The sequence below is a fragment of the Columba livia genome, chromosome 19 (assembly GCF_036013475.1).
Source record: "Columba livia isolate bColLiv1 breed racing homer chromosome 19, bColLiv1.pat.W.v2, whole genome shotgun sequence".
NCBI lineage: Eukaryota > Metazoa > Chordata > Aves > Columbiformes > Columbidae > Columba > Columba livia.
Window position 1 is genome coordinate 115,163 of NC_088620.1, and position 24,146 is coordinate 139,308.

Genomic DNA, 24,146 nt, shown 5'->3' on the forward strand with positions numbered 1-24,146 from the left:
ACTCCAACTGAAAAAGAGATACTAGCAGCATACGAAGGAGTTCGAGCTGCTTCAGAAGTGATCGGTACTGAAGCACAGCTCCTCCTGGCACCTCGACTGCCGGTGCTGAGCTGGATGTTCAAAGGGACGGTTCCCTCTCCACATCATGCAACCGAAGTTACGTGGAGTAAATGGATTTCATTGATCACGCAACGAGCTCGAATTGGAAATCCCAATCGCCCAGGGATCTTAGAAGTGATTACAGACTGGCCAGAAAGCAAAGACTTTGGGATGTCTCCAGATGATGAGGAAGTAAAACGTGCTGAAGAAGCACCACCGTATAATACCCTTTCAGAGACTGATAAGCAGTATGCACTGTTCACAGATGGATCCTGTCGTCTTGTAGGAAAACATCGAAGGTGGAAAGCTGCTGTGTGGAGTCCCACACGGCAAGTTACAGAAGCCACTGAAGGACAAGGTGAATCTAGTCAATTTGCAGAAGTGAAAGCCATCCAGCTGGCTTTGGACATTGCTGAACAAGAGAAGTGGCCAATACTTTATCTCTATACTGACTCATGGATGGTAGCAAATGCCTTGTGGGGTGGCTACAGCAATGGAAGAAAAGCAACTGGCAGCGCAGAGGTAAACCCATTTGGGCTGCCACACTGTGGCAAGACATTGCTGCTCGGCTAGAGAGCCTGCCTGTGAAAGTTCGGCACGTAGATGCTCATGTGCCTAAAAGTCGAGCCACCGAGGAACATCTAAACAACCAACAAGCAGATCAAGCTGCTAAGATTAAAGTAGCTGAGGTGGACTTGGTCTGGCAACATAAAGGTGAACTTTTCCTAGCTCGGTGGGCCCATGATGCTTCAGGGCATCAAGGTAGAGATGCAACATATAAATGGGCTCGCGATCGAGGGGTGGATTTAACTATGGACACTATTTCACAGGTTATTCATGAATGTGAGACTTGCGCCGAAATCAAACAAGCGAAACGGTTAAAGCCTGTACGGTATGGGGGGCGATGGTTAAAGTATAAGTATGGAGAAGCTTGACAGATTGATTATATTACACTTCCACAAACACGTCAAGGTAAGCGTTATGTACTTACAATGGTGGAAGCAACCACTGGATGGTTGGAAACATATGCCGTACCTCATGCTACAGCCCGAAATACCATCTTGGGCCTTGAAAAGCAAGTCCTTTGGCGACACGGTACGCCAGAAAGAATTGAATCAGACAATGGTACTCATTTCAAAAACAGTATTATAGACAATTGGGCCAAAGAACATGGTATTGAGTGGGTGTATCATATTCCATACCATGCACCAGCCTCTGGGAAAATTGAAAGGTACAATGGTTTGCTAAAAACTACACTAAAGGCACTTGGTGGTGGAACCTTTAAAAACTGGGATTCACATTTAGCAAAAGCCACTTGGTTGGTCAACACCAGGGGATCAACCAATCGAGCCGGGCCTGCCCAGTCAGAAATGCTACGGACTGTAGAAGGAGATAAAGTCCCTGTAGTACACATGAAAAACATGTTAGGAAAGGCAGTCTGGGTTACTCCTGCCTCAGGCAAAGGCAAGCCCATTCGTGGGATTGTTTTTGCCCAGGGACCTGGCAGCACCTGGTGGGTGATGCTTAAGGATGGAGAAGTTCGGTGTGTACCTCAAGGGGATTTGAGTTCAGGTGAAAATACGCAATACTGAACTGCATGATGTGAATTGCCATGCTAACAATGTTTAATAAGTGTTTTTCAGATCAAAACAGTGATGACGAAACCAGAGCTAGCTTCTTCGAGTGGTGCCTGACAACTTCATCGAAGTTGATATCTTTAACCCACAAACAGTGGTCATGAGATGCACTTGTACCATTTTTCCTGCCCTGGGAGACTGTCGTGACAAAATGAACTTAATGAACTTTTCAAAGGATGGTCTACTGATTAATTACTCCTGTGTATATATGTACATATGTATATATATATAGTAGTAGTGAGTAATTAGATTGTGTTGATAGATTGTACTGATAAGGTTTAAGCATTCAGTGAATGGCATATTATAAGGGGTGGAATGTCCTGGTTTTGCTAAAAACAAGTTTCAGTGAATTTGCCTGTCAGCTAAAGCTTCATATTAACTGCATTTTCCTGGAGAACCAGACACATGTTTTGGTGAACACAGCAATGGAATGCAAACTTATTGATAAGCACAGATGGACATCTCGTGAGAGGGGTGACGAGAAACAAGTGAGTAAGAAACTGACCAACTGTGTATAACATCCATTTCACGTGAATACTGCATATAAAAGTGGGAGATCACGAGGATCTCGTGTGCTTTTCCCTTTTCCCTTCTGCTTATGGCCGACATTAGGAGAGGACCTTGCTAGTCGTCCCTGCGAACTGAGGCCAGTGACAGACTGAATCCAGCTCCGGTTGGCTGCAGAGTCCAGTCCAGGACTTTGGTTGCCGGCTCTGCAGTTGCTGAGACTTTCAAGATTGGTTTTGTATATTTTGTATTATTTTCTCTATTCTTATTAGTAGCATTAGTAAAACATCTTTAATTTTTTTCCAACTCTCTTCACTCTGTGCTTCTTTTCCTCCCAATTGCCTCTCCTTAGTGAAAAGGGGGGAGAGAGAGGGGGAAGTGTGGGGAGGGGGGGAGAGGGGGTTAGCAATACATCTGCCAGGGTTTTATTGTCACCCCGCAATCTTAACCCTCAACAATCACCCACAATACGAAAAGACATACACAATAATGAGCACTCAGATCATGGTTGTCCATACTAGTTCCCTAGCCATCGTTCACCTTGACTGAGTTCTGGGAGTTACATTTGAAAGATCTACCAGGGTCCACCGCACACTGCAAAGGGTCTGTGGACAGCACACTGTTCTGTGGGTGATCAGGGAGGCCATGAGCCACCCCGTAGCTTGAAAGACACTCTGCCTTATGGTCCTGCTGCTTCCTTCAGAAATGCTAAAACTCCACCTACAGATACGAGATGCTCATCCTAACCCCTGGTAGATAACCTGAGCATCCTAGGAGGAAAGATTATATCAGCAACTTGTTACACACCAATACAAACCAAGAATTAACACCCCATCTTCATTGCAATCAGGAATTTATGGAAAACACCAAGTACCAGGAATTGATTCAGTAGAAGAAAAATAGTTACAAACATACTTCCAACTACAGCTGCAATTGAAACTCTTCTGCTCCTGAAGGTCCTACCTCAAGCAGACATCTCCACTTCTCCAAACACATCTGTCCATGCAGCTTAAACAGCTCAAAAGCTGCCGACTGCTAAAGGAGCAGCAGAGAACCAGCACCCAAGCAGCCCAGCAGCAGAATGAGCTCCCCACCTGGGGACTGGGGCTCAAATACCCTGAGCCCCGCCCACCCCTTCCCACAATCCCCTGGGAAAGGGGAGGGGTCAATCACCCCAGGCCCCACACACCACCCTTATCAAATCACCTGGACCCTCACTGGAAGTGACAGCACCTGCACTCCTGTTGGGCTCTGTCAGACACTGTTGGTTTTTGTGAAGCCTTGTCGAGACCTCTTGGGGTCTGTCAGGCTCTGTCAGGCTTTGATGGGCTCTGTAGGGCTCTGTCGAGACCTCTTGGGGTCTGCTGAGCCCTGTCAAGATTTCTCAGGCTCTGTTGAGACCCCCAGGGCTCTGTCATACACATTGGGGCTCTATCAGGAACTGACAAGATTTGTCAGGCCCTGACAGGTCCTGTTGGGCTCTGCCAAGCTTTGTCAGGCTCTGTGAGGATCCGTCAAACTCTCTCGGGCCCTGTCGGGCTCTGTTGGACTTTCTCAAGCTCTCTCAGGCCCTGCCTGGCTCTGTTGGTCTTTCTTGAGCTTTGTCTGCCCCTGTCATGCCCTGTTGGGTACATGGCTCAGCAGGGGAGGGGAAGGAGTTGTAGGTCTGTAGGCCACACCCTCTGCAGGGAGCCCACCAATGGGGGTGGAAGTGTGGGTCAAGGGGGAGGAGCCCAGCTGGGAGGGTGGGGTACTTGGAAAGGGGGTGGGGCCTGGTTGGGGCACACCCCTTCAAGAAGGCACATTGGAGAGAGTGTGGGAGGGAGGTGGGGTTGGCAGTGGCCCCGCCCACACCTTCAGCCCCACCCTCAACCCTAAACCCCACCCCCAAATCCTTCACTGGAAATGGAAGAAACCAAATGCTTAAGGTTTTTTTACATTATTTAATTTTATTGGGTGAGAATTGGCCCCAAAACCAGGTTAAAAATCCCCCAACATGGCCCTGGGGGAGCAACGTCAGGATGGCAGCGGCACAGCGCTGCCCTTTTCCAAGATGGCCGTCAGGGGTAAACAGAGCCACAGGCCCCACCACCCACCTTGGGCCCCACCCCAAAATGGCCACCCTAGGCAGGCCCCGCCCACCTCAGCCCCACCCTTCCAGCACAGGCTTGGCAGCCATGACAGTCATGGCCCACCCACCAGCAGGAACAGGGCAGCCGAGATGGCCACGCCCATCAGGGCAGCCACCTTGTTCCCATGGGCAGGGTGCAGGGCCACAGGAGCAGCCGATACGGCCGGGAGCTGCTGCCTGAGCACGGCGCAGACCAACAGCCCCTCCAGCAGTGCCAGCATGGCTGCCAGCCCTCCCCCCCCAGCCATCTTGGATTCCAAGCAGGGTGGCGCCCAGCAGCCATGCTGTCCTCATTTTGTTGTGCACAGGGCCCCGTGCAGCATCGCAACCCAGGACAGCTGGTGGGGTGAGGGGACCCAGGAATGCCGATCTATGCGTGGAATGCAGAAGCTGTGGGGTGCTACATATCAATGGGCCAGAGTGCTGGAAGTATATGGTGCTGCAGAGCAGTGCTGTGGCTGTATAGGGCAGACTGGATCTGTGGGGCAGTGCTGTGGGTCTATGGGGCAGGGTGCAGGAGCTAGTGCGCTGTAGGGCAAAATTGCTGGCCTATGGGCTAGTGGGAAGAAGCTATGGTGTTTTCTGTGACAGTGCTGTTGATCTATAGGGCAGAGGAACTACGGGGTGCTGTAGGGTTACACTGTGGGTCTATAGGGCAGAGTGAACAAGATATGGGGTGCTGTGGGACAGCACTGTGTGTCTATGGGGCAGAGTGGAGACTTAGGGTGCTGTGGAGCACTGCTGTCCATTTATGGGGCAGAGTAAAAGCAGCTATGGGGTGCAGTGACTCTATAGGGCAGAAGGGCTATGGGCTGCTGTGGGTCACTGTGTGGGTCACTCACCTGTAGGGGGTTCAGCCTCTTCAGGGGTGTTTCACCCCACAACAACCCCATTGACCCCACAGCCGCCCTGACCCCCACACCGCCCCATAGACCCTTGTGACCCACCCATAGTGGGTAGTGCAGGCGTAGTCAGGAGGGAAGGGTGGTCAGGTGGACAGAGGTGTGGGGCGCTGTGGGGCAGCACTTTGCACCAATGGGGCAGAACGCAGCACCTACAGGCTGCTGTGGGGCAGCTCTCTGGGTCTAAGGGGCAGAGTAGAGTCCTGTGGGGCAGCACTGTGGGTCTATGGGGAAGAGTAGAGTCACTACGGGGTGCTGGGGGGCACTCCTGTGGATGTATGGGGCAGAGTACAGGAGCTATACGGTGCTGTGGGGCAGTACTGGGCATCCATGGGGCAGAATGCAGGAGCCATAGGGTGCTGGGGGGCACTCCTGTGGATGTATGGGGCAGAGTACAGGACCTATATGGTGCTGTTGGGCAGTACTGGGCATCCATGGGGCAGAGTGCAAGAGCCATGGGGTGCTGTAGGGCACTCCTGTGGATATATGGGGCAGAGTACAGGACCTATATGGTGCTGTGGAGCAGTACTGGGCATCCATGGGGCAGAGTGCAGGAGCAATGGGGTGTTGTGAGGCAGTGTTGTGGGTCTACGGGGCAGAGTGTAGCAGCTATGGGGCATTGTAGGGCAGTACAGTGGGTCTATAGGCCAGATGAGCTATAGGGTGCTGTGGGACAGCACTGTGGATCTGTGGGGCAGAGAACAGGAGCTATAGGGTGCTGTAGGGCAGCACTCTGCACCCATGGGGCAGAGTGGAAGACATATGAGGTACTCTGTGGCACTGCTGTAGACATATGGGGCAGAGTGGAGAAGCCATGGGGTGCTGTGCGATAGCAAGCAGGAGCTATAGGGTGCTGTGGGGCAGTGTTGTGGATCCATAGGGCAGAATGGAGGTGCTATGGGGCACTGTGGGGCACTGTGTGGGTCACTCACCTGCAGGGTGTTCAGCCTCTTCAGGGGTGTTTCACCCCACAACAACCCCATTGACCCCACAGCCGCCCTGACCCCCACACCGCCCCATAGACCCTTGTGATCCCCCATCCCCGCCATGGTGTGCAGTGGAGATGTGGCCAGCCGGAGGAGGTGGGGGGGGCGCACAGTCAGCAGGAGTGCAGTGGGGGGGGGCACGTGGTCAGCCGGGGGGGGGGGGCGGGGGTGCACAGTCAGCCGGAGTTGGGGGGGGCACGCGGTCAGCCGAGTTGCGGGGGGGGGGGGGGGCACGAGCGGTCAGCCGGAGGGGGGGGCACGAGCGGTCAGCCGGAGGGGGCGTGGCCAGGCTGCCTTCGCTGTTCTCTGCGCAGGAGCTGCAGTGGGAAAGGGAAGGAAAGGGCCGTTATTTGTGTCACAGTCCTGGGAAACAGCCCCAAATCCCCCCGCTTCAACATTAACCGAGTGAGCAAATTAACTGCCAAAAAAATGGATCTTGAAAGCTTCTTTGAGCACAAATTATCCTAAAAACAGCCCCAAAATGAAGTAAATTGAATTTGAGACCAAACAGCCTTAAAAATCTCAAAATCCCGCCCAAATATGGTCCCTCACAGCTTTATATAAGATATATATGTAAAAATAGATTAGATACATTACATAGTAATTATACATAATATATAGTATATATTAATATTTAATGAATATCATTACAATAGTATATTATAGATATCATTATATTATGCCATTATATATTAATTATAAATTTCATTACATAATATCAATGAGTATTAGTTGATCAGTTAATTATATCAGATTATATATTATATATTTCTACTATTCATCATATTATATCGTTTATAGTAGTATATTGCTATATTGATTTAGTCTATATATTTACTATTAAATTAAAATTAACTTTAATAATTTAAATTTAAATTAAATTAAAAATAAGTTAAATTAAATTAAAATATAGAAATAAATTTTAAAATACAATGTAAACAATTAAGTGGGTTTAGGGAGGCGGCGGCGACCAATCAGCGCCTTTCTCTCCTCAGAGGCAGCGACCAATCAGCGCCTTTCTCTCCCTCGGAGACAGCCGAGCGGGGCTGAGCCAGGGGAGGCTTTCCCGCCAGACGGCACCGGCCAATCAGCGAGCGTCTCCTCGGCCCCCTCAGCGTGAGGGAGAGCGGGACGGGGGAGACAAAATGGCGGCGGGTTAAAAAAGGCGAACATGTTCCCGCTTAAATATTAATTCAGTACATTATATAAATAAATAGATTTTTAAAGCCTTTTTTGGGGCCAAATCAGCACCAGATCTGGGACCCCCAGCTCTAGACACGTTCAATGAAGTGAATTCAGCCCTAAAACCCCCAAAAAGCAACGAAATGCCCCTCCCGGCTTTAAATACAATAACTTACACACTTATTTCAACAACTACTTACATTATTTTAACAATTAATAATTTAAACAATTAAGCGGCTTTAGGAGCCTCAGAACCGCCCAAAATGCTCAAAAAAACCCTCATAAAACCTCAAAAAGCCCCGTTTAAATATAATAATTTAAATTAATAAGCGGTTAACAGAAAAAAACGCATTTGGACTCGCAATCCTGGGAAACAGCCCCAAATCTCCCCTCGGGCTTTAAATATTAATCTATTGTATAAATTCTTATCAATAAGTAGATTCAAAAAGCTTTAAAGTCGCAAATCGGCCCCTCAAACTTTAAACGCGTTAAATAAACCTTTCAAAAAGCCGATTTAGACCCCAACGGCCCCAAAACGGCTCCTCACAGCGCTAAATAATTGAAACAACTCAGCGTCTTCAGAAGCCCCACACCGCAGTGAAATAATAAATCAAATAATAAACCAACAATTAAATCTTAGGAGCCTCAAACCCGCCCAAAATGTTCCAAATAAAACCTCAAATAAACCCTTTAAACATAACAATTTAAATAAATAAGGGCTCTAAAAAAACCGATTTGGACTCAAAATCCCGGGGAAAAGCCCCAAATCTCCCCGAGCTTTCAACTTTAATTCTCCTGATAAACCCTCAATAAACAGATTTCAAAGGCGCCTTCTGGCACAAATCGGCACCCAAAAATTACGTAAAAACATCTTTTAAAAGCCGAATTAGACCCAAACCAGCCCCGATTGCTGAGAAAAGCCCCGAACCGGCTCCTCCCGCGTTCAACACAACGATTTAAACCGCTAAAGCGGTTCCGGGAGCCTTAATCGCCCCCGCCCCCCCCCCCCCCCCCCCCACAAACCCGCGGCTTTAAAACCCCAGTTCCGATCAAAACCCCCAGATACACCCCAGCCCGCCGGTCACTCATTAACCCGCCGAGCCCCAATTAACACCCGCACGATAATTACCGCCCTGACCCGCCCCGTTAACTGATTCCGGCCGCCGTTCCTGCCGTTCTCGGGTTTCCCGCCGCGGGGGAGGGGGGGGGCCAATGAGCTCGCGCTGCCGCTGCCGCCTCCGCCTTTCTGGTCCTGCGCGCGTTCTGCGCCGCCCCATTTATCACCTCGTTGTCCCGCCCGGTCCCGCCCCCCGCCCGCCCTCCTGCCAATGGACGAGCCGCCCCGTCAGCCGCGCTGCCCAATCAGCGCTTCGTTGCTGTGGGCTAACGTCGGCGAGAAAACGCCGACCAATCAGCGCCTTTTCTACCTCAGGGGCGCTAGCGAATCAGCGCCTGTTACTGGGAGGGCGAACTTCGGCGGAAAGTGACCAATCAGTGCCTTCCTCCCCTCAGCGACACGGTGACCAATCAGCGCCTTTCTCCCACCCCCTCGGAGAACCCCTCGTGGGGATGAGCCAATGGACGACTTCCGAGGCTGACACTGTCAGCCAATCAGCGAGGGCCTCCTCCCTCCCTCGGTATAAAATAACGAATGAGAGGAGAAGGGGGAAACAAGATGGCGGAAGAGAAGACATCGTGGCGGCATGCAGCGGCGATTGAGGAGGAAGGAGGAGAGTCGGGGCTGGGCGGAAAACCGGCGGCTCCTCCAGCCGCGGCAGCAGCAGCAGCGATCGGGGGGTGTGTTGGGGGGGAAACCAGCGGCTCCTCCGGCCGCGGCAGCAGCGATCGGGGGGTGTGGGGGGGGGAAACCGGCGGCTCCTCCGGCCGCGGCAGCAGCGATCGGGGGGTGCGGGGGGGGAAAACCGGCGGCTCCTCCGGCCGCGGCCGGCACGTGGCTTCACCAGCACCGTGGCTGCGAGACCGCGCGCTGTGGGGCTGCGGGGCGGGTGTGGGGCCGGGGGCTCCAGGGGTCCCGCAGCGGCGGCCGTGGGGCGGGATGGGGCGGCTGCGGTGATAGCTGTGGGGCACTGGAGTGGCTGCTGTGGGGGCTCTGCAGAGGCGTGTCTGGAGCTCTTGCGGGGCAGGAGCAGGGCTGCTGTAGCGGTACCTGTGGGGCAGCCACAGGGCTGCCATGGGGTTACTGAGGGTCACGCATGGGTGGGGGGGCTGCGCGCGCAGCTGGGTGTAGCACCACCCACGGGGGTGGGATCTGTGCTGAGGGGCGTGGACTGGGAGGACACGCCCATTGGGAGGCCCACCTGGGGGAACTGGGCAGGGGGTGGGGCCTCCGTGTGTCACACCCCCATAGGAGGAGCCGCTTGGGGTAGGGAGAAGGACACGCCCAAAGACGGCGTAGCTTAGGAAGGGAGGGGTGGAGCCGAGAGTAGGGTGGGCTCTGTACAGCATGTGCTCTGAGGGGGCGTGGTTTAGCAGGGGCTGAGGTTAGGGGTGGAGCCGCGGGCGGGGCTTCGATGCATTATGCTGCTGGGCGGGGTCTGTAAGGGACACGCGCCTCGGGGAGGGCACAGACTGGCAGGGGCGGAGCTTGGACGGGGGGGGGGAGTTGGGGGTGTGGCTTTCTCAGACCACGCCCTTGGAGGGAGAAGCTGGACTGGATAGCACACTGAAAAATTAAAATTAGCTGTTGTTAATCACATCTAGTTTGATGTCTTTTTATTTTAACTCAGAGGTAATAGCGGTCATGTTTTTGCACAACCCCAAAAAAGCTGTGGTTAAATTCAGACTGTCATAACTGTTTTCTAATATTATTTTACATCTAAATATCTTTTAGTGTTCTGTTGGGAATCATTACTGCCTGGGAACTTTTTAATACCCCTGTTTATAAACAGCCACTACTTCATGGTTCCTTTATACTTCTCTTTAAAAAAAGAAATGTAACGTTTTGACTCTGTTTGGTTCTGAGCTTTGTTGCCTCCAATCTCGTGGCTCTGTTATAATTTAAATACTAAACACTCCCGATCACTTTCCAATGCTGTTTAAAATCTAAAGCTTCCTCACTTTGTTTCCTATGCAGTCATTCGTGTCTGCGGTTTATTTCATAACAGTTGTTCAAATGAAGCTACCAATGACTCCACATTAGTTTTCTGCCTTTATCATTTAAAAGGAATTCCAAACAATGTGTTTTTTAAACTAGCATTCAGATTGGGAACAACTGCTGCCTAGTTCACCAAGTAATAGCTGAAATTAAATTTACTTCTTGCTCATGCCTATATAATTTCATCTATTTACACTTTAACATTTTTATCATTACATTACTACCAGGCGGATTAACTAGCACACATTATTTTTTATTATAGACTAGAGGTTTTTTTCTCTACAGGTATTACTTCCAATTAGCGCTCCAGTATTTATATTCCACTCTTTTAAATTTTACTACATAAATCGGGGATAATTACTGTCTGCAGAGTTTTGAGTAACAGCTAGAGTAGATGACAGGCATTATTCACTCCCAAAGACTCTCCTGGTTGCTCTTATTTAAGTTTTAATTCTAAACGTCTTACAGTAAGTAAGTAGTTCAAGTAATAAAACACCAGGACCTTGGAATTTCCAGGCAAACCCACCGCAGCGCCTCGACGTGTCAAGATTGTCGGTGCCGGCTCCGCCAACAACGCGTCCAGCGAACGCCGCGGTGCTGCCGGGGCTGCGGCAGCGCGACGGAACCGACCGGAGCGCGGGGAGGAGACTCAGCCCAGCAGGTACCACACGTAACGTGGAACACCGGGCGGCCCAACTTCATTTCAAAGGAGGAACACGCACACGGAGCACAAAGGATGCTGTTCTGCACGAGACGCGCTGTCCTTAGCAGCTGCACAGCGACGCTGTCTCTGTGATTGGGAGATCTGGTGGCAAATGAGGGAGCTCTGCACGTTGCACCTTTCAAACCTGCACAGTCACACTTCACCCCGCAGGTGACACCAGAAACTAGGAAGCCTCCAAAAAGAATTTACAGCCCCACACCCGAACCAGCTGCACTCACCTCCACCACCAATCCTGCTCTACACACACCTCCTTCTCCTTCACACACCCTTCAACAGCCAGATCCACAGCCATCTCCTCACGGTCATTCACTGCACTGAACGCAGCAGGGTAGGGGTGGAGGGGGGAGAAAGCTAAAGGAAATTTTTTAAAAACTCCCTGTGTTTCTTTCAGTGGCATTTTTGGCATTATTTTTGTTGGGGGCCGGGGGACATGTTGGGGTGTTTTTAATTAAGGAAACTGCTGTTTCAGCCTGCAAGTGAAAACAAACCACACGCACAAGGCTGGACACGGTCAAAGCAGCCCCAGCTCGTTCCGCAGTCGCTGACAGCGCGTCCATTCAGCCGTCTGCCCGCCCTGACGCGCTCCCCCAGCGTACCCGGCTGGACACACACACGTGTGCTGGGGAACTCGGACCAGCGCTGCGGTCTGGGGAGGAGTGAAGGACGAACCAGAAATAGATCCTGCAAGAATCCGTCTCTAAAACACTGTAGATCAACAACGACAGTTGTAAGTCACAGACACTCCTCATTTTCTCTCGGACTCTCACAACAGTAATAAATAAGTCCTGAAGGATGGAAAACACCAGTATAGGCTGGGAACAACAACAAAGGTAGGTAAAAGAAGGTAAATGGGGGCTCTCAGGGGCCCCAAAAGACAAGCTCAGCTGTCCTGAGAGGAGCAGATGGGAATCAGAGGAGTCCTGAGGGGATTGGGGTGGGGGCTGTCCTGGTTTCATTAAAAAACAAGTTTCTCTTTCAGTGAATTTGCCTGTCAGCTAAAGCTTCATATTAGCTGCATTTTCCTGGAGAACCAGATACATGTTTTGATAAACACTGCAATGGAATGCTTACTTGTTGATAAGGACAGATTCACATCTTGCAAGAGGAGCAACAAGAAACAGGTGACCAACAAACTGACCAACCGTGTATAACATCCCATTCACATGAATACTTCATATAGAAGTGGCAGATCATGAGGATCTTGTCCTCTTTGCCCCTTTTCGTCCCTTCTGCTTATGGTGACATTAGGAGAGGACCTTGCTAGTCGTCCCTGCAAACTGAGGCCTACTGAGAGACTGAATCCAGCTCCGGTTGGCTGCAGAGTCCAGTCCAGGACTTCAGGTGCTGGCTCTGCAGTTGCTGAGACTTTCAGGATTGGTTTTGTATGTTTTGTATTATTTTCTCTACTCTTAATATAGCATTAGTAAAACATTGTCAGTTTTTCCAACTCTCTTCTCTCTGTCCTTCTTTCCCTCCGGATCGCCTGTCCTGAGTGGGAAGGGGGGAGAGGGAGGGGCAAAAGGGGGAAGTGGGGGGGAGATGGGGTTAACAATACATCTGCCAGGGTTTTACTGTCACCCCGCAATCTAAACCCTCAGCAGGGGCCAACAGATGGGGGGTCCTGAGAGGAGACAAGAGGGGAAAATGAGGCCTCTGGGATGTGACAAGAGCAACTGGGGAAGTTTTGAGGGGAAGAGAGAAAAGAGGGGAATTTAATGGGGCAAAAGGTCAAACAGGCACCGTGATGCCACCAACAAGCCTGCAGGGACCCAAAGGCAGGCAGGGTAATCGCAGAGGAACTGGGAGGAAACGGGTTTCTGAGGGAACAAGGTGGCGAGTGAGCTTGTGAGGGGTCCAGAGGCAAAGGGATGTGTCCCGAGGAGAACAAATAGAGAGGTTCTTACTCTGAGAAGTTGTCCTTGACTTTGTTCCACCAGCAGCCGTCCTGCGGTCTCGGCACAGCCTGGGAATCCCTGACCCGCACCACCACAACCTTTAACAGCACATCGGGCTGCTCTAGAACCGGAATGACAAACAGCAAGTACTTCTCTAGGACAGCTTTGATGTGGGATTGTTCTGTTTTCTCTGCAACGGACAGGGAGAAATTTCTCCTCCCCACAGTACCACTAAACACCCCACCAATGATTGTTCAGGCATTTTGGGGCTGAAAGCCCCCATCTCTGTCCTTTCGGTGGCTGGTTTTACAGCGGCACCTGCCAATTTATTTCCAGTTTCCTGATCAGCGTTTCCCTTCTGAGGCCCGTTGCAACGCATGGCGGCAACTCTTCTAGCAACAGCACAGCTTCCAGCAACTGGAGCATCACGTTTAATCTGCCTCCCTTGTGCCGTTAATACACTTTATTCTTTTCAAATGCCTTCAAGGGCGTGCACCGTTCAAGAAACCTGCTTAGAATCAGTGCAGCTATTAATCTTCTTCTCTTTGCCTAACTCTAAAGCTCACGCGAGAGCAATTTCTTCAGCTTTCTGGGCAGAAGTCCCTGGAGGTAAAGCTTTAGCTTCCCTTACCTGCTGGGCGGTCGGCACCGCATGCCCGGCTTCACGTACCCCTCGCTTTACGCAAAGCTGCTCCCATCGCTGACCCGGGAGGCTTCGGCATCCTCCAGCGGCCGGTCCCTTCAATCCGCTTCTGCTGTTGCCGAGCAACCGCGGGCCACCGACTGCCAGACGGATCCACTGAGGAAAGAAGCCGCGCCGACAACGTTAGCAGGAGCAATATTTACGTCATTAAACGTTTAAGGAGGCATCGAGGGAGGAATGTCGTTTGCACACCAATGGGGACCTGACCCCCGTCGGGGGGGACGGACACCGGCACGCACAGACCCGACCGCGAACCCCCGCGGCTCGATCGGCGTCTCTGCCCCCCCCTTGCCGTGCGCTGCAGTACCAGAGTTTCGCCACAGGGCGGCAGCACCGAGGCGCGCCGCGGCACCGCGTTGGGGCGGCCGGGTGCAGTACCGCGCTTTGCCCACAGGACGGCGCCACTGAGACCCGCCGCGGCAGCCCCGGGCGAGCGGTCGTGCTGCGTTTCGCGGGAATCCCGCCAAAAAAAACCCAAAAAACAAACGCGACCAAACAAAAAAGCGCACAGAGAGAGCCGCGGCGCGAAAGCCGCGCCCGCAGGACACGGAACCCGCCGGGGCTCGCCCCAAGCTCCCGCCGGAGCGGCGCCCCGCTCGCCACGCCACCCAGCCCGCCCGCAACCGCGCCTTAGCTCTGCTTGTAACCGTCTCCGCGACCGACGGGGGCTGCGCCGCTCCCGGAGGGGCTGCCGCACCGGGCACGGGCGCTGCGCCGGAGGGAGACGCGGCTCCGGACCGCACGCCTCCCAGCAGCTTCGCCAGCGCGGCCGTAAGGGCGGGGGGGGAAACGGAACCGAACGCCTCCGCGCCGCGCCGGCCCCTCCCGCTCCCCCCGTTCCAACGGCACGGTCACCCTCGCCGCTGCCGCACTCACCTGCCGCCTCTTTCGCCGCTCCGTTCCCCTCGCGCTCCCCCGCCGTCCCGCCGGGCTCCGCGGGCACCGACAGCCGCCGCGCCCCGGAGACGCCCGCGGCGGGAGGTCCCCGGCTGTCGCCTCCTTCCCCTCCGCCCTCCTGCCGCCTCCGGGGAACCTCACGAAGGGCGGCCCTGAGCCGCCCGCCTCCCGATGCCCGGGCGCCGGCCGCAGCGAGCGCTCCGCAGCCGCCCCGACCCCCGTTCCCGTTCGCTCCCGGTCTCCCCCCCCCGGCCCCGGCACCGAGACACCGCGGACCTATCAGCGCTTGCGCTTTGGGCATGCGCACTAGGGAGACTGCAGCTCCCGCCCCTTGCCGCATCCCGGTTGGCTCCCGGGGACACGTCAATCACCTCTCTCGCCGCCTATCAGCGCTCGCGGATTGGGCATGCGCACTAGGGAGACCGCTGCACCCGCCCCTTTTCTTCAACCCGGTTGGCTCCCCGGGACACGTCAATCACCTCTCTCGCCGCCTATCAGCGCTCGCCAGTGGGGCATGCGCAGTAGGGACACCGCAACGCCCGCCTCTTCGGCAACATCATTGGCTGCTGGTGGCACGCCAATCAACATCTCTCCGCCTATCGGCGCTCGCTCTTTGGGGCATGCGCAGTACGGAGTCGTCAACGCCCGCCCCTCCGGCAATCTGATAGGCAGACAGAATGGCAACTGACGTGCCTAGGCAGCCAACCAGCGCTCCGTTCCTCCAGCCCTCCAGCCCTCCCGCGCCATCTGATTGGCCCGCTCTGCATCCTCACCCGCCGGCTCGCCGCCCTGCCGGGACCCCCCCCCCCGCTCCCTTCGGCCGCGCGGCTTGCCGCCGCCGCCGCCGCGTTTAAAAGGCGACAACGAACCGCGCTCCTCTGCTTCACGCGGAAATGGGGGGCGGCTGGTCACCCGCAGCAGGAAAAACCCTTCTGTCTTGCCTTGCCCTTCGCCCTTACCATTGCACGGCCGTGCGCTCCTCAACGTAAAGCAGCCGCCTGACAGACGCACGCTCAGAACTTGACTAGGCTGGCTGGGGTTTTTGTCTGTCTTATGCACACGGACTTGCACTTCTCTGAGGAAACACGTTCTTTTTTAAGCACAGCCTCTCCTTGGGGAAAAAACGTGCCCACTCCGAGCTCCCAAACACCAGGGAGCCGCGGGGAAACCAGTGAAAGCCAAGACCCACAGCGGCAACGTCAAGTGCCATTTGGCTTCAATTCTGATCACGCACTTAAAAGCCTCTCTCGGCCCTACCAGTGACTGATCCTTTTCTGGAAGGACAAACTTTCTTACCTGAACATCCTAAACTGAAGGCTCCACGGAACAGAACGGGGATTGAACCACAGGAAAACATGCCGTCCATTTACACTAATGGGGAAAAAAAACCCTAGAATTCAAACCCAAATTTAAAATTGCACGTGTCTTCTCCAAGCAGAATGAGCCTGTGATTCCACAAAAAAAGAAGGGCAAAGAGCAGGTCAGCTTATCAGAGAAAGACAGGGACAGGGAGCAAGACAAGGTGACACAGAGAGAGGGAGAGAGAGGCAAAAGGGACGGAGAGGCCAAAATGAGCGCTCCACAGCCTCCCCTCCCTCGCCCCGACCCCCGTTTCCCCGTTAACTCCCGGTACCCGCCCCGGGACCCCACGGACGCGCTTGCCAGGAAGGCAGCTGTTCAAACGGGATTGAGACGGCGCGCTCTGATTGGCTGCTTTCCACCCCGCCGCGCCGTCCTCCTATTGGATGCTCCTTCCCGTGCTCCGCGCCCAGGTGCCCGCCTCAGCGTCGGACCTGACTGAGGACTGCGCAAGTTGGGCATCCGCAACGCCCGCCCCTCCGGCAACCTCATTGGCTGCCTATGCACATCAATTGCCATGCTCCCCGCCTATCGGCGCTCCGCCCCTCCAGCCCTCCCGAGCGATCTGATTGGTCCGCTCTGCATCCTCACCCGCCTCGTCTGTCTTCTTTAAGCAAGTTCTGTTTCAAGCACAGCCTCTCCTTGGGGGAAAAAAAATGCCCGCTCCGAGCTCCCAAACACCAGGCAGCCGCGGGGAAACCACTGAAAGCCAAGACCCACAGCGGCAACGTCAAGTGCCATTTGGCTCCAATTCCGATCACGCACTTAAAAGCCTCTCTCGGCCCTACCAATGACTGCTCCTTCTCTGGAAGGACAAGCTGAACGTCCCAAACCGAAGACTGCACGGAACGCAACTCCACTGGCAGCCAATTTGCCTCTTCTCCGGCTTCCCCGCGGAATATCTTGTAGCGCCCTCCAACTCGCAAACGTTCTTCCCCAGTCCACGGCCCCAGACGCGGCATCTCCCGAGCGGCGAGCGGAATCGACCACGCAGGATTTTCTTCACGGCGCGGAGAAGGCCACGCTGGCTAAAAAGCACGCCAGAGCACCTGAACCTGTCTGCCGCCCCCGGCCTGCGGCCCAGAGACCGGGAGCGCCCTGCCCGAGGGGCCGCGCGGCTCCGGCCGGCAGGTCTCTCTCCCCTCCGCCCCCCGGCACCGAGGAGGCGCTGCCGCCTCCTCGCCCGTGCCCCCCGGCAGCGGGGCCGCCCCGGGAGAGCCGGGGGACCCCGCCTCGCTGCTGCCCCCGGGAAGGGTGCGGACGGGCGCGGGTTTAATCGCCGAGGGAGAGAGAGGCCGGGCTCCCCGTGCTCACCTCCCCAGGGAAAGTGCGGCTCCCGCTTGTTGCCGCAACAGGTCTCTTCGGCTCCGCCTGACGCGGCCCCCGGGCAGCGCGCGCGCCCCCTCCGTCTGCCGCAGCTCTGGCTCGTCGAGGCCCCCCACCTCCGCAGCTCCCGCTCCCAACGAGCTCTGTGCAGCAGCCTGGGCTTCCCGCGAGGTCACAGACCCACCGCTGCCAAAAGAACGAGGACTGGGATTAACCGTCCTAAGGAGCCATCGATGGAGGGATGTCGTTTTCACACAAATGGGGACCTGACCCCCGTCGGGGGGACGGACACGGACACGCAGAGACCTGACCGCGAACCCCCGCGGGTCGAACAGCGTCTCTGCCCCCCGGCCGTGCGCTGCAGTACCCGAGTTTCGCCACAGGGCGGCAGCACCGAGGCGCGCCGCGGCACCGCGTTGGGGCGGCCGGGTGCAGCACCGCGCTGTGCCCGCAGCCTTTCCTTCCTTGTCCAATTTATACAATGGCCTCTGCTCATCAGATTTCGCCAGGGCTGCTCTCCTCGCATTCCCACCAGGTGGTTCCCCAATCCCTTTCCCGCGAGCTAAAATACCCCCTAACGGGCTCTTTTGCAGAGCACCGCTACTACGCTGTCCTCCCATTACGCGTCACGCAGGACGACACGGCTCATCTTGTAACAGAGACAAGCAAGAACTATGAACGCTTCTAGCAGCACTCCACAGGCAATACTAAAACCTACCCACGACGTACCGCCCTCACAAGTTGTGCTCCAAGTTTATCCCGCCCTCTCCAAAACAAAACAATTCCGGCACGCGGCTCAAGTCTGTCTAACGCTCAGCGCCGCGATCGGGACGCTCGGCCACACGGGCGGCTTCACGGCGCTCGCGCCCCTTGCACGCTAAAGCCACCGCAGCTTCCGCTGTAGGTTTTGGCGTTCGAGTGCACAGTCAGAGCCGAGGCCTATCCGAGAATCAAACCGAACTGCGGTACGCCTCACCGCTACGTACGGGGCCGGCTCTACACCGCGACGGAGCGCCGGAACAACCGACACCAAAAGCTGGCCGCACGAGCAACCCCACAGCAACTACCGTACGCCTGTAAGGCGCTCGCAAGCCTGTGCGCGCTATCCTGCCTAAATTCCTAAATTTCAGCGCAGAAAGACCCCTCGCCAGAGGTCCTCGTCCGTCCCCGCCGCGACGCGACCGAGACGAGGAGTCTCTCCGGAGAAACCCCCGGGGCGCGCCGACAGAGCCCTCGACTCCGCGGGCCCCGCGGCCGCACAGAGCGGGTCCTCCGGCCGCCTCGCCGGCTGAAACGGGGAAGGGAACGGGACGGCAGAGTCAGCAGCGCTGCTAAGACGCATTCTTGACTTCATTTGATGAAGTTAGTTATAATCGTTTAGTTTCTCTCTGACGACACATCTCTTAATTATTAGTTAAATACAAACTAAGCTCTCAGCTCCTAAACAACGTGTTACTTAACCTTCCGTCTCCCTCTTGTGCAGAAGGAGCTAAAAGGTGAAAAACGTCCCCCCACCGTGAAGGCGGTCAGAAAGCATTTCCCTCACGTCAACCGGTTCCTGAGGGCTGCATCTTGTAGAACTTCACCGCAGCGTACGCTGACTCGGCAGCTTCTCTTCAAAAGCGGGAAGAGAAAACAGGGACAGGCGTCTGGAAAAACAAGGCAGAGAACAGAGCAGCTGGGAACATCGTGTCATTTGCACGTGCACGTCCCACAAGCCCCCGAAAGTCGGGGGGCTCCCCGAGGAAAACAAAGCGGGAGCAGCGCCCCAAACAGCCGCAGCCCCGGCCCGCAGGCCGGCAGCCGCCCCCCGGCACGGCAACACTTCCGGCCGACCCGAGAAGGGAGCCGTTCGTGCCGGCCGGTATCGACACCCCCCTTTTCCAGGCAGCTCGGAGAACTCCCTTTGCCAGTGTTGTCCTGGTACGTTTCCCTCGTCCGGCTGCTCTTGTCTGTACCCCGTGTACACTATTAAGATGGTTTTCTAGGCACGTTTCCCATTGCCTCGTTCGCGTGATCCTAACCCTAACCATGATCCTAACCCTAACCCTAAACCTAACCCTAATCCTAACCCTAACCATAACACTCACCATATCCCTATCATATGTTTAACCATAACCCTAAAGCTCACCATAACCGTAACCTAAGCCTAACCCTAACGCTAAGTCTAAACCTAAACCAACCTTTATCCTAACCCTAACCCTAACCTAGCCCTGACCATGACCGTAACCCTGACCCTAAACCTAACTTAAGTTTAACCATAACCATAAACCTCAGCATAACCGTAACCTAAGCCTAACCCTAACACTACGTCTAACCCTAAACCAAACCTAAACCTAACCCTAACCGTAATCCTAACCCTAACTCTAACACTAACCCTAACTTAGCCCTGACCCTGACCCTAAACTAACAAGTTTAACCATAAATCTCAGAATACCCGTAACCTAAACCTAACCCTAACGCTATGTCTAACCATAAACCAACCCTAATCCTATCCCTAACCATGATCCTAACCCTAACCTAGCCCTGACCATGACCGTAACCCTGACCCTAAACCTAATTTAAGTTTAACCATAACCATAAACCTCAGCATAACCGTAACCTAAGCCTAACCCTAACGCTACTTCTAACCATAAACACACCCTAATCCTAACCCTAAATGTGATCCTAACCCTAACATATGTTTAACCATAACCCTAAAGCTCACCATTACCGTAACCTAAGCCTAACCCTAACGCTAAGTCTAAACCTAAACCAACCTTAATCCTAACCCTAACCATAATCCTAACCCTAACCCTAACCTAGCCAAGATCCTGACCGTAACCCTGACGCAAAACTTAACTTAAGTTCAACCATAACCCTAAACCTCAGCATACCCGTAACCTAAGCCTAACCCTAACGCTACGTCTAACCCTAAACCAAACCTAAACCTAACCCTAACCATAATCCTAACCCTAACCCTAACCTAGTCCTGATCCTGACCGTAACCCTGACCCTAAACCTAACAAGTTTAACCATAACCATAAACCTCACCATGACCGTAACCTAAGCCTAACCCTAACGCTAAGTCTAAACCTAAACCAACCTTAACCCTAACCGTAATCCTAACCCTAACCCTAACCTAGCCCTGACCCTGACCGTAACCCTGACCCTAAACCTAACTTAAGTTTAATAATAACCCTAAACCTCACCATAACCGTAACCTAAACCTAAGCCTAACCCTAACCCTAACCCTGACCGTACCCTAACCCTGACCATAAACCTCTCCATAACCATAACCTAAGTTCAACAATAACCCTAAAATTAACCCTAACCCTAACCTAATCCTAAAGCTAACCCTAACTCTAACCCTAACCTAACCCTAACCCTAATCCTAATCCTAACCCTAAACCTAACCCTAACCCTAACACTAACCTAATCCTGACCCGGACTATAACTCTGTACAAAACCCTAACCTAAGTTTAACGATAACCCTAACTCTAACCCTAAGCTAACCCTAATCCTAACCCTAATGCTAATCCTAACCGTAACCTAACCCTAACCCGAACCCTAACCTTGACCATAACGTAACCCTGACCCTGACCATAAATCTCTCCATAACCCTAACCTAAGTTTAACAATAACCCTAAACTTAACCCTAACCCTAACCTAAGCCTAAGCCTAAACCTTACTCTAACTCTAACTTAAACGTAATCCAAAACGTAACCCTAAATCTAACCCTAACCCTATACCTAACCCTAACCCTATACCTAACCCTAACCCTATACCTAACCCTAACCCTAACCGTAACCTAATTTTAACAATAACCCTAAAATTAACCCTAACCGTAACCTAAGCCTAAGCCTAAAACTAATTCTACCCCTAACCCTAACGTAACACTGACCCGGACTACAACCCTGTACATAACCCTAACCTAAGTTTAATGATAACCCTAAAGATAACCCTAAAACTAACTCTAACCCTAATGCTAACCCTAACCGTAACCTAACCCCGACCACGACAATAAACCTCTCCATAACTATAACCTAAATTTATCAATAACCCTAAAATTAATGCTAACCCTAACCTAATCCTAAGGCTAACCCTAACTCTAACCCTAACCTAACCCTAATACTAATCCTAACCCTAGCCCTAACACTAACCTAATCCTGACCCGGACTATAACCTTGTACATAACCCGAAAACTAAGTTTAACGATAACCCTAAAGATAACCCTAAAACTAACTGTAACCCTAAGCTAACCCTAATCCTAACCCTAATGCTAACCCTAACCGTAACCTAACCCTGACCATAAACCTCTCCGTAACCCTAATCTAAGTTTAACAATAACCCTAAACTTAACCCTAACCCTAACCTAAGCCTAAACCTAACCCTTACTCTAACCCTAATTTAAACCTAATCCAAAATGTAACCCTAACCCTGACCCTAACCCTGACCCTGACCAAAGTTTAACAATGACCCTAAACTTAACCCTAACCAAAGCCTAAGCCTAAAACTAACCCCAACCCTAACCCTAACGTAACACTGACCTGGACTATAACCCTGTACATAACCCTAACCTAAATTTAAAGCTAACCGTAAAGATAACCCTAACACTAACTGTAAACCTAAGATAATCCTACTCCTAACCCTAATGCTAACCTTAACCGTGACCTAACCCTGACCGTAACCTAACCCTGACCCTGACCATAAACCTATCCATAACCCTAACCTACGTTTAACAATAACCCTAAACCTCACCGTACCTCTAACCTATGCCTAACACTCTCCCTAACTCTAAACCTAACCCCACCCTAATCCTAACTCTAACCCCAACCCTAACCCCAACCCTAACGCTAACGTAACACTGACCCAGACGATAACCCTGTACATAACCCTAACCTAAGTTTAACGATAACCCTAAAGATAACCCTAACAGTAACTGTAAACCTAAGATAACCCTACTCCTAACCCTAACTGTAACCTAACCCTAATGCTAACCCTAATGCTAACCCTAACCATAACGTACCCTGACCCTGACCATAAACCTCTCTATAACCCTAACCTACGTTTAACAATAACCCTAAACTTAACCCTAACCATAACCTAAGCCTAAGCCTTACTCTAACCCCGACCCTAACCCTCACCCTAACCCTGACCTAAGTTTAACAATAACCCTAAACTTAACCCTAACCCTAACCTAATCCTAAGGCAGCCACAGCACCCGGTATTTGCAGTCAGATCTTCAGATCAATTGTAAAGCTGTGTCCAGCCAAGACAGGATAAAAACCACGGCCTCTAAAAACTCCAGACACTGGAGGGGAAACTGACTCTGACCAGGATACTGACAGAAGCTGGGGGTTGCGTCCCCCCCTCCAGCTGCCCGACAGACAATGCCGGGCCCCCGCTGCTGCCGTGGACCCGCGGGCTCTAGGACCCGTCGACCGGCGCGGGTCGGGCTCGCGGCCTGCGGCCTCGTCCGCTGCCGAGGGCCCCCGGCTGCCGAAGCGCCGCCGCGGTGGAGGGGGCGAGCGGCCGGAGAGTCGCAGCGCAGACCCGCCCCCGTGCGCCCGCCTGCTCCGCGGCAGCGCCGAAACCGACGGGAACGTGGGGGCACCGCGGCGGGAGGGCGTCCCGATGCCCTTCTCAGGTGCGCCGGGCAGTTTCACCGCCAGGTGCTGCTGGTGCCCGGCGCCTCTGAGAGCCCTCTGGTAACTACCTGGCTCGGGAGCGGCTGAGAGGAGCGGCCGGCGGGGTGGCGCTGGGAGCCGCCGCTCCGGGAGCGCGGGCGGGGCGCGGGGGCGGCCTCTCCGCTGGGCGGCCCGGGGGCGGCAGCGCCGGCGGGGCCACCGGCCCGAGAGGGGCGGCCGAGGCGCGTGTGGTGGCCGCGGCCTGCCCGGCCTGCTGGTGGGCCTGAGACGCGAGAAAACGCCTTCAGAGATTGGTCTTAATAAACCAACAGACGGTCTCTGAAGAACTCTTCCGAATGAGGTCTGGGTGAACGTCCAGACCCTGATAAGCTACTTTTTGTTGTTGACATGTCTGTTCTATATTCAGTTGTACCTACGCCTCTGTGTAGATGTACAGATAGGCGTGCACACGTATTCTCAGAGACACAGGGAAGTCTTGCCTATGAGAAAAGAAATTCCTGTCCCTTAACTTTGCCTTTAAAATCACTCAGAACTTTACAAAGAACTGTACAGATGAGTTGCTCCATTTGAGAAATTTAGAATTTTTTTAAAACCGAGGCATTCTATTGTTTTCATTAAACCTGGTATATTTTTTTCTTTTGATTCAGTGCTTCACTGAGGTATTTAAAACATTTCAATTACTGAGAATAATTGTTTTTATGGAAATGGCTGGCCCAACTAATTTCCCACAAAACCAGCTAGAACTCAGTCAATCTTGTGAAGTTTCCAGTGCATTTTAGGAGAAAATTATTTCAGTTCTAGGTATGTAATATACCTTTTTTTCTTTTTTTCCCAGGACAAACTTAGTTTAATGGTCATGTGTCTTTTTCTCCATAACTTACATGTTTTGTGCATTAGCCTTCCTTAAAAGTTTTATCCCCATGTTGGAGTTGCCCTTGGTTGTTGGTGGATTTTTCCTAACAGCTAGTATTCTGATTTGGGATTTATTTGCTTTACTGGATTTTATTTGCATTTTCACCTTCTTTGCCTCAGCTGTGTTATTGCAAGAACTTT

At 53.1% G+C, this 24,146-nt stretch overlaps 2 protein-coding genes across 3 annotated transcripts in view; one reads left to right on the plus strand and one right to left on the minus strand.

Annotated features, from left to right (window-relative positions):
* Positions 1–10,989: 10,989 nt before the first annotated feature.
* LOC135575822 (uncharacterized) lies at positions 10,990–24,015 on the minus strand. Its single transcript, XM_065035295.1, has 10 exons — positions 23,975–24,015; positions 23,162–23,355; positions 19,010–19,112; positions 17,452–17,649; positions 16,926–17,165; positions 16,729–16,839; positions 16,075–16,149; positions 14,758–15,853; positions 13,188–13,977; positions 10,990–12,068 (listed from the first exon to the last, which is right to left on the minus strand). The coding sequence occupies exons 1-8, from the start codon at positions 24,013–24,015 to the stop codon at positions 15,472–15,474; spliced, it is 1,344 nt and encodes a 447-aa protein (XP_064891367.1). The 3' UTR covers positions 10,990–12,068; positions 13,188–13,977; positions 14,758–15,471.
* GARNL3 (GTPase activating Rap/RanGAP domain like 3) overlaps positions 22,999–24,146 on the plus strand; it is a 50,956-nt gene continuing 49,808 nt past the window's right edge. The window contains exon 1 of one of the 2 annotated variants that reach the window (XM_065035301.1): positions 22,999–23,153. The gene's annotated coding sequence lies outside the window, so the exon portion shown is untranslated. The remainder of the gene's footprint in view (positions 23,154–24,146) is intronic. The other variant, XM_065035302.1, reaches the window with a different exon arrangement.

What these genes read in the sequence shown, in the direction of transcription:
- LOC135575822 (XM_065035295.1), bottom strand. Translation starts at nt 24,015, where the DNA reads ATGGGGATAAAACTTTTAAGGAAGGCTAATGCACAAAACAT. An exon ending in AAGGCTAATGCACAAAACAT is followed by an intron (nt 23,356 to 23,974) that starts GTAAGTTATGGA and finishes CTCGCGTCTCAG; the next exon opens with GCCCACCAGCAGGCCGGGCA. An exon ending in GCCCTCAGGAACCGGTTGAC is followed by an intron (nt 17,650 to 19,009) that starts GTGAGGGAAATG and finishes TTCTTTTGGCAG; the next exon opens with CGGTGGGTCTGTGACCTCGC.